The sequence below is a fragment of the Petromyzon marinus genome, chromosome 7 (genome assembly GCF_048934315.1).
Source record: "Petromyzon marinus isolate PM22_M1 ecotype Great Lakes invasive population chromosome 7, UKy_Petmar_22M1.pri1.0, whole genome shotgun sequence".
In the NCBI taxonomy this organism is placed as follows: Eukaryota; Metazoa; Chordata; class Hyperoartia; order Petromyzontiformes; family Petromyzontidae; genus Petromyzon; species Petromyzon marinus.
In genome coordinates, this window is record NC_133673.1 from 9714702 (window position 1) to 9725434 (window position 10733).

At 42.9% G+C, this 10733-nt stretch overlaps 1 protein-coding gene across 6 annotated transcripts in view; it reads right to left on the minus strand.

Moving 5' to 3' along the window:
* Positions 1–10460, minus strand: part of BORCS5 (BLOC-1 related complex subunit 5) — a 49955-nt gene extending 39495 nt beyond the window's left edge. The window contains exons 1-5 of one of the 6 annotated variants that reach the window (XM_032948997.2): positions 9915–10198; positions 9108–9289; positions 7817–7931; positions 5457–5606; positions 3454–3620 (exon numbers count right to left, since the gene is read on the minus strand). In XM_032948997.2, coding sequence (XP_032804888.1) covers positions 3454–3620; positions 5457–5606; positions 7817–7889 — 390 coding nt within the window. In that variant the 5' untranslated portion in view covers positions 7890–7931; positions 9108–9289; positions 9915–10198. The other 5 variants (XM_032949000.2, XM_032948995.2, XM_032948999.2 and 2 more) reach the window with 5 other exon arrangements.
* Positions 10461–10733: the final 273 nt, after the last annotated feature.

Consider the following 10733-nt stretch of genomic DNA (forward strand, 5'->3'; position numbering starts at 1 on the left):
CTCAGTGGGCCTTAGCTGGTAAAATCATTTTAAGATTATGCACTGTACAATCTGGCTCCGTGGTAACAAACATTATTACCAACCTAGCCAGTAGTCAAAACATTATTTAATTCAACAAAGCTTAAAATATCAGTGTCACATATGACATGCTTTTGTTTACTTTAACAAGATTATGAACTTCAATGGCACCTGAAAATAGTGCACAATAGGCCTCTCAGTGGCACAGCCTCAAGCCACTTGGGAAGGCAAAGTGAGATTCATGAAATCATTACTTCCAAATGCTCGGGTAGTTTCCCCGAGTTACTACAATCGCTTCACACCACGGAAAGTGCCTTCTCACGCGCAGTCACTCAAATCGCTATCTGCTTTTATCCTGATATTGACCAATTGATTTTGCAATGAAAACTTCTAAAAATAAAAACGTGTTAAATGAGTATTCTTGGTTCTTTCGGTAAAGTCACGTAGAAGGGAAACAATAAAATAATAAAAATATAATATTGTTTCCCTTCTACGTGACTTTACCGAAAGAACCAAGAATATGAATCCGTGCAGTCACGAAAGCTTTAAATCAAAATTTAGTGTTAAATGAGGTTAATTCCTGCATGATGTAGTTTTAATGAATTTGGCTTCAACGCATCTTGTACCTAGATACATTATTTTACCTCATTAATCCCAGAATTTTATTCCAATTGTGCTTTCGACATCTTGTTATGAGACAAAGCATCCAATTCCGAACTCTAAGAGTTCAGCCCGTAAAAGGAGAAATCACAGAACTACTAATGAGATCCCTTCAAGTGACCTCTTTTAGCCACACTAGGGGTGCTGGCTTGGATTCCTTTCATCTTTTTCTTCTCGGCCGAAGTATCGGCATCCTTTCGCCCGACCGTCCTCCTTTTTATCCAGGCTTGGGACTGGCTCAGAAACCCACCGGATTGTGGACCCCCAAGGCGGACCAATGTTGAAGTAGACAGTAATTAGAAGGATGGACACCAACGGGAACATTTTAAGTCTGTCGTTCGGAAACATGGAAGGAACCAGAGAATGGGCTTGACGAAGAGATTGGTGCCAGAAAGATGTGCACTACTTGAGCATACTGACACAAAACAGAGGAAAGTGGAAACAAATGACGAAATATGCAGTGGACACCAACGGGCTATCTGTCCATTGATTGCGATGATGGGTGCTGCCATTTCCCACGTGTCCCACTACAGGAGAATGTTTTTATCATTACTCCATGCTCCAGAGAAATGTTAATCAAAAAGCAGCAAAACAGATATTTTTTATTCCCCGTTGGAATTTTGCCAAATTAAGTATAATAACATAATTAATATGATGGGTTTTGTGTGTGTGTGTAGTTATTCGCTTACCTGGCTGAGACCATCAACCCAATAGACTTAAGAATCTGGCTTTATCACGAACACCTATGAACTGAGATTGTCAGCAAGGTTAGCCGAGTGTTCTGACCACCGAGCCACTCAGCCAAGTCATTGTTGTACGTTTTAAGTAATTACTAAATTATCAGTAAACACAATGCACGATGCATCAGCACTTACAGCGCCATCCCCTTTAACACGAGGCTGTTTCACACTCTTTCATCTATGGGATCCTCCTGCTGCTGCAAGCAACAGTACGCTTCACGAAGCCCACCAAAGATCAATACACCCAGCTCTCCGATGTGTATTTTCAGCAAGTACCACGTCTTGTCCTGCATTGTGTTTGATATTTAGATCTGAGTACTGGGAACTTTGTCAGGAGTTTCCGAAACACACATTTGAGAGCGCAACTAAAAATGTACACAGATGTATAATGCACTCGCACACAAACGCGGCACTCATGTGCACACAGCCGCATTTCTTTGTTACCACTCACCAAGAAGGAAAAAATATAAACAATAAACCAGCTGTTCCAACACTACTACAATGTTGTGCACCGGCCATTGCGCTCAGAGACTCTCAATCGGCTCAAGTCAAATAGCCGTCTGTTCTCTGGGTGCCCAAGGTATTAATTAATTCTGAGAATGATGGCCAAGCACAATGCAACGACTCCCAGTGGATGCAAATAAAACAAACTACAAAACACAATACTATTTTTCACACTCGTGCGCCTGGGGGCCCGCAGAAACAAACACATGTTACTGAAAATAACATTTTGGCGGCAGAAAAGCTGGAGAGCTGGACATAAATGTTCAACAGCGACCAGCTGCACCTGCAGAGGTGCTCTGGTCCTTTATTTCCTCACTTATTCATGGAACATTGAGGGGTTTCTTTTTCTGCATCGAAACCGACCTCGGCAAACGTGTGGTTGAATATTCATGTATTGTTTTCATGCTGTTTATTGACAGCTTCTTTTGCATGTTTGATATAGCCTATTTATAGGCCACTTAAAGTGGCGGCGGCAGTAGTAGCAGCAGACTGTGCATGCATTTTAAATCAGCGACTTTTCCCATCACCAGTCTATCCACAAGGTAAATTACATTGCAATTATAGGCAGCATTGATATTTGAGCACAACAAAAGAACACACAATATTCAACTATTCTAAACAAAACTGGCTAATAATAAGATAAGGTTCATTGCTATTCATTGATTTGTACAATAGTCTTATTTTTGTCCTGCCAATAATGCGACTCCAGGTAATGGACGTGACAGATGCACAAATGAGCTCTCTGATTGTGAAATTGTCTGCAGCTTCTTTTAAAAGTAGGCCAGGGTAACATCTCAATCCGTACTGATCATAAATATAAAGGACGACCCACTTAGAACGAATTTAATTCATATTCTTGGTTCTTTCGGTAAAGTCACGTTGAAGGGAAACAATAAAATAATAATATATAATATATTATTATATAATATATAATATATTATATAATATATATATAATATATTATATATTATTATATAATATATTATTTTATTGTTTCCCTTCAACGTGACTTTACCGAAAGAACCAAGAATATGAATCACTGCAGTCACGAAAGCTTTAAATCAGAATTTAATTCAGTTCTGGATAGACTAGTCCAATATGGCCGATGTGCAGACACAGAAAAAAAAACAAATAGCTCATCTGGCTGCAATGTGAAAGAGCGAGTGTCACTTGAATAAGAACAGAATAACTCCATTAAATTTTTTCTTTATATGTAGTCACAGCTGCTGATGGATGTACTGCTTAGCTACTAATATATTTTACTGCACAGGTTTGGTCATTCGATTTAGATGACTCTGTGGTAACGCCATAGGCGGTTATCAAAGATCCATGCGAGTTAGATATAAAAGACCCTGGATTATCTGTTGCAAAGGCAGGCCACTGCACGCTGTCACGACTCGTGTACAACCGCAAATAAATCATCAAAAAGAAATCCCCTACGTAACCACAGCTAGCCGCAACCCTCTTGCCAAAGCGACGACAAAATCCTGGTCAGCTGCCAACCTAATCGAACAAAAGACTTAGCGCTCACCTCCTTTATGCGCTGCGTGAGCATGTTCTGGTCAAAGGCGACCGCCTCGGCACACTGCTGGAGGTGCTCCTGGTAGCGCAGACACAATTGCAGCACGCGGCGCGAGTCCATGCGCTCCAGACGCACACCCGCTGCCCCTCCGGCCACCGCCTCGCCAGGTCCAAGACCTGCAGCGCATGGATAGCACAGACATCACTGGTTTCCCACTACACATTCTCATGTCACCCGGCCACCGGACAATCGTCACAGGCAGCAAACACTGGCAGTCAGAGGTTGGCTCAAAGCTACCACCGAAAGCAACACTGCTCGCTACTTTAGAATCCGATTAATTTTGTAGAGGCACAAAGAATAATAATAAGAAGTCACTGGCGAAAGGAATGGTAAGTTCAAGGCATGTTAATTTTGTTAATATATTATCACACTGTTATTATTAAATGTTATAAATGCACGATATATTTTAAAATAATTATACTTCATTTTTCCCCATATATACAAGGAGATGTTGCTGTCAACATTCATTGCAAATACATAAAACACAGTGCATCCACCTAAGCCTAAGCACTTAAAAAAAGATTCCAAATATAGAACTTCCATTTCCGCGGTCACACACAGGGTATGGAAGACGTACATTTAAGCGCAAAAACAGTCCGGCTAAAGGTCCATCACCGGCACCTTGCTTTGCGTGAATAATCATATATTAAACAACCATACTTACTCAGAGACTTTAAGTACACACACCCGCACATGCGTACGCATGCACACAAACAGAAGTAAAGCATCTCACGGCAGTGGCAACGTGATCGTGATTTCAAATTAACTGCACAAGGCTGTCTGGAATCTGTAGAGGATGAGGTACAGCGGCAATAGGCTGGGTGCGTCTCCAAAACCCCGGCGCCCAAATCTGCAGCAGTGAGAACTGCAAAGTCTCCTGACGTATCACACTCCCGGCACACACAGGGCCTCTGTAAGACCCACCGAGTGCGCTACATTCATTTTGCACAGGTGTAATGACAGATTTAAAATGCATGCATATACTGAGTGCAAAACAAAGAACTGCTATGCGACAGTTGCATCTTCATAATTTTGTCACCATGAGCTTACATTTTTTTTTAAGATGTGTAACATTAAGGAGTGAATTCAATTTACACTCTTTATAAATTCCAATACAGCCCCAGCATGGCTTTCATTGGACTAAAGCGATGCCTGTGCTATCTGCAGGAAATTGGTGCCAGCTTCACATGAGACCCAAAATGAAATAGAATCTATTTCCATGGAAACAAATGCAACATATATTTTAGAAAATAAAAGCCATGAATATAAACCATTATAAATGTAACTGCATTAATTATTACAGTGTCATTTTTTATCTCGTACATTTTCAAAATAATATTTAGTTTTTTCTTTGTTTTTTTTCTAATCAGCAGCAATGTGACCGCACACAACAAAAGCTCGGATTACACGTGACATTTTACATCTTCAAGGCTAAACCTTTACAAAGCGTCAGCAAAGATGATGTTTAACAGATAATATTTCAGCTTAGCGCAGAAAAATAATGCATGCCATTTAATGTTTTGTCGAAAAAAGTGGAGAATAAAATCCTATTTGCCATCTTTTCACAATGTGACGAGAAGGCTATTAGCCATAGCGAGAATAGATAGAATCGCTATACTTTTGTTTTCAGGAATAAATTTGTCCGTTAATGACCGAATTTATTTATGTTGCCATTGATAAAAGCTTTGTTTCTAAACATTTATATTAAGAAGATTTTCAAATAAAAATTACTGGGAAGGCAATGATTCAAACAGATTGTGAAATACAAAAAATCTCCGAGATCAATAAACATTAATAAAAATGTCACAATTACATGCCACACACATATTTTCGGGGTTTTCTTCAAACGATGTAGTATGCATAAGATTGAATGCAAGAACACCCTTAAATTTTAGCTGCTATTTTAGCACTTTTTGTCAACGAAACGATGTGTGCATTCCGGGCAGCCTCACCCCGCAGCAGAGGAAAGAAGCGTGGAATCTCCTGGAGCTTGAGGAGCTCGGGGTCACTCCAGGGGTCACGGGGGGAGGTCTGAACGCCCGGTGCCACCACCACAATGTCCTCCATGGTGGCCCTCTCCTTTGGACGAGCACCCGACAGCGCTACCGTAACAGCCAGAAGAGCAGAAACGTGCGTTTAATCCTCAGAGGCGCTCCTGGTAAAGGTACAAAGTTAAAGGTGCAGCCACGCAATTGCTCGCTCACATCACTGCTGTTGGAAGGGGCTTCCCTAGATGAAGATCTAGAGCAGTGGTTCTCAACATGGGGGTACGTGCACCTCTCGGGGTACGTGGAAATGTCACGGGGGATACGTGAGGTGATTTATAAATGTGTGAAATTATATCATATATGAGTGTCATTGGTGAATAATCATGTATGAATCTGACAATATAAAATAACTACAATAAAATGTAAATCTATGTGGTAATCTAGAACGATACAAAAGACCTTTCTAAACTCACTGATTGTAAACAATGTGGTTTCTGAGAGTAACCAGCGAGCTCAAACAAATTACGTCATGCATGCAGAGCGTCCATTGCATTTTTTTAAATTCGCTTGCAATTACTAGCGAGGATACCTCACAAAATGGACAATAGGTGAAATATTGATGTTCATTATTCATACACTTATTTCTCAGAACCATGTTGGGTCAGGCAAGGGGACATTCGTTTTATGAAGGAGACATTCGGTTGAAACAAAATTCAACAAGAGGCACAAGAAGCTAAAAAAGATTGAGAACCGCTTATCTAGGGAGTCCCTTATGGGTTATTTTGGCCTCCTCTTCCAAACCGCACAGACATCTTGGAAGAGGTGGGATTATCCAAAATGTGCCCCGCCACACACAAGCTGCGATTGGCTGTGGTGTACTCACACCAAGTTCGGCTGCCAGAGGCCGATGGCATTCAAGAAACCTGGCCCTTGTATTACCTGGTGTACAGGCACTCCTTGACATACATGACAATTGCGTTCCTGGAAAAGCGCGCGTAACTCAAAATCACGTATGTCATAAGCAATTTTCCCATAAGAAAAAAGGTAAAGGAGGGGGGTTAGGGGATTTCACTCACACTCGCCTATATTATCCTAGCCTAAATCAATACAATACATATACACACACTATAATACTTTATACTCTCTGGTTCTATTCGGTAAAGTCACGTAGGTAAAAAATCAAACAACAAAAATCACGACGTTTCGGCCACAACACAAGCGGCCTTCATCAGGTGAAGGGACCAGGCTGTCTCGAGGACAGCGCTGGAGTGAAACACAGCCACGCTCAGACCGCGACCTTTAAACTGTGTGCGATATGGCGCAAGGGTGAAACAAAAGCGGTGGACGCAACACAAGTACATTTTACAGCGTACGATCACGAGAGACGTCAGACAAAGGGAGCAGTGCCGGCGTACGCGTAGCGAGATGCTGTACGGTGAAGCACACGAGTTATCGTATCGCACTGGCTGCTGGCAACGACTTTGGGGCGCGGTGCCAGGCTAGGGTGGCATATGTCACGTTGCGGATGACGTCATTCCGAAAATGACCTCGCGGATGTCAATAAAAGGTCTAAATACAAAGCGCGAGTTATTCCAAAATGCCTGTACTGGAAGAACGAACCGGCAGTCTCTGGATTGCAACCCAATGCGCTAACTAAAGCTAGCCAGAACTCTGAATCTATAATAACTAATCAATTACTTTCCCTTCACGAGTGACTAGTACAAGGGATGGAATAATGGTAAGCCAGTATGTAAGACTGGATGTAAACCATACTGTTATTGTGCCTTCATGGTTTGCATTGGTATTGGTCTAACATTGAAGACAAACTGTTGGTTTGGTACAACAGCAGATGTGGTATATGGGTTTGTAGACCATGGGATGGGGCAGAGACAATTTCTGACATCACAATAGCACAATTACCCCAAAGTAGAGCATACACTTATAATACAAAGGAAATTGCAAAACTTGTTCTATAACGTGTTACTCATTGTAGACATTAATTGAAAGCTGCTAATATATGGAACTGTGGCAGCTATGCATAAGCAGTCTGCCCGGGTGATACACTTCCTAAAGACCTTTGTCAATCCACTGCTGGTTGAAGGCACCCCCCCATGCCGTGTCAGTCAAGGGGGTTATCTGACCATACTTGAGCACGCTGGTCAGTGCAGGATGAAGGAGGCAGCTTGGGGACAGTTGCCACTGATGTGAGCCGTGGCCAGGAATAAAAGCCAGGTAGCCAGATCTATAGTGCAACGTGCAAACCACGGCACTACCGCTCCACCTCCAGGAAACCCTTTAGAGGGGGCCACTAGCGGTGGTCTCACCCTGGGCGGGATGACTCGCTGCCTCAAGGCTGCCCTCCTTGCCCCCCTCGGCGGTGCTTTGATCGGCCCCCATTGCCTGGCCACGAGACGAGATCAGCTCGGCCGCGATAAGTCCCTGTGAATACAAAGCAAAAACGACGCAAAAGCTTGGGAGTTTATGGATTTTAATAGCTCTGATTGACGCTGACCCCGTTATAAATTCCAGCCGTGATTAAGTCTCTAAAGTAGTTCCACACAATATATTTTCCTCCCTTTGACAAGTCACTGCAGACGATCTCTCTCCATGTCGTGTTTGTCATGTGGGATGTTTGAACATACATCACCATGCTGGTCAGTGCAGGTTAGTAAAGGAGGGTGAATGTCAGAACCGGTTCAAATATCACTCGCAGGTAATTATAGCTTTGACCAGGAATTGAACGCGGGTCACCAGTTTTATGACCACCATGCCACCCACCGCTCCTCCGGTTCCCAGTGTACATAACTAAATTTATCAGCTGCCCACCATTGAGATTGTGCAAGAGCAATCTGGGGAAATCATAGCTCTGCTGAAACAATTCTTAATTGTACTGTACATCGATTCAAAGGTACAATATTTTCAAGTAAAATTATGCATTTTGAAGAGCAACATATTATCCATATCAACCATTTTCAAACATAGTTTGGCCCTTCACTGAACTTATAACTGTAGAGAAAAGGCTGTTGTGCATTATTTAATAACTATTACACGAAAGCAAATTGGAAATCCAGTTGAACACTCGTGGCAAACGACCCACTCTAAATGAGGATCGGTTTATTTCGGGTTAGGCCCATTGAGCTTAACAGCCTTAATAAAGTATTAAAGCTTTCGTGACTGCATAAAATTACTCATTGGTTTTTCCGGTAAAGTCACGTATGTAGAAATACAATAAATTATATTAAAACAAAACAATCACGACGTTTCGATCACAACACAAGCGATCTTCATCAGGTGTCAAGAACAAATCACGGAGGTAAATACAACAAAAAGATGCGAGACGAGAATTAAATAAACCTGAAAAAACATTATGTGAAGCACATCCAGTCAGACCAACAACACAGTTAGACACTTCCTGGCGGACCACGAATTTCAGAAGTGTTCAATTTCGTGTTCAACCTTTGGATTGCACATACCAGCATAGACAGAGTGGAAAAAATACGAGGTACACGGTCAGTGGAAATACATATACAAGTCCACCAAGAGGTAAGGAGGGAGGAAAGACGGACAGAGAGGCCAGGAGGGAGAGAGAGGGGAGCCGGAGGGATGAACACTTACAGACAACTGTGCACCTTCGGGCAGGCTTTATTCTTAATGTTAGCACTAATTATGGCCGCAACACAATTGAGAAAAACAATCGACTCTCCCGACAATGCGTCTAATCGGAGTTAAACGTGCGTCTTTTGCATCGTTTTATAGGTGAAGTGGTCAGAATGAGACGGAACGATGTTGGCGATCCACTGGAGAAATAAAACGATGCAGTGCAGTAAAGACGACACTGTGACGTTACGGGCTGTACACAGAAGTGACTATTACCGAGACGGTAGTTGTCTCGAGCGATATGCAATACTGCACTGCGAACGACAGCACTTACAGACAAATGTGCAAACAAGATCAACGATGCATACGAGCCAATGCAGATGTGACGTGTTTTACACAGAGACGGCATAGATTACTAAGATATAGTACGTAACATAATCCGTACAGACGATACATTCAAGAGCGTAGTCGATAGTACATTAGTACACACGAGGCAATGCAGACAAAAAAACACAATGTATTCTTAAATATAATCGTGACAATTCACGGAATCGCTATGGGAGTGTTAAACCGTTATATGGCTATACTGTATTGGTAACTTCAATTACAGTACAGCATTAAGTTCGCCGCCGTAATTATGAAGCGATAGCAATACTGTAACATCAACAACCCACACAAAGAATCACTCCAGTGCAGTCAACGACTGGAATCTAACAAATGTGTGGGCTCGGGTATTAGGGTAAGTAATCCAAAACGCAGAACGGGACAATACGTGACTGAATAACATACGAACGTGACGCGTGTGTAATAAAAAAACACACACACCTAGGCGTGCTTTAGGGTTTGTTTGTTTTAAAGAGAGCCTAGTGGCGAAGACGATGTGAGCAGGAAGCTCCGAATCAACTCTGCCTCCACAGTGTGAAGCAAGCCGGGCGACGAACAAAAAGGCGCGTTCCGGCCCACAGTAGGGGGGGGGGCTCGCGTCGCCCAGAGGTACGCAGCGACGGACACCGACTGACCAAACCCCACGCGCATTAAATCGAGAGGTGGCGTTTGTAAGCATCGAGTCACCGCCGCCGCCGTTGTTGTGAACGTGTGATGCGAGCGACACACACACACGTGTTTACTCGGAACCAAAAGTCGCTTCCTGTGTCGCGCGCCTGACCACGGTCCGTGGGGAAACCGTGCGCTCGCGTGCGATTCTTGGGTTTCGAGTCTCAGCAGCAGGTTGCGACGTTGGCCCAACATTGACCCAACATTGACCCATGAAGCCACGTCCACCCGTACAGTTCAGCCAGAATTCTTGTACAGTGCACAGGGAAATTTGAGTTTTAAGGTCTTATACGGCGGCGTGCAGGCGTTTCAATACGGACGAACAAAAATGTGCCTGTGTTTCTCCGTCGCGATGGTGGCTTTGTAGGATGAACGTTGAGATTTATAAGGGGCACGGGGTGACAAATAAGGTATCTGCATTGGTCTGTAATAAGGGAGGGCACTGATAAGGGGTTGACAGGAATGTGTGTGGAACAGGAGATCATACAAACTCCACTCACTCTGTACATACCGTGTCAACCCATACGGTTTAGCCCGTATTCTTGTACAGGGAATTACTCATTGTTTTTTTTTCGGTAAAGTCACGTATGT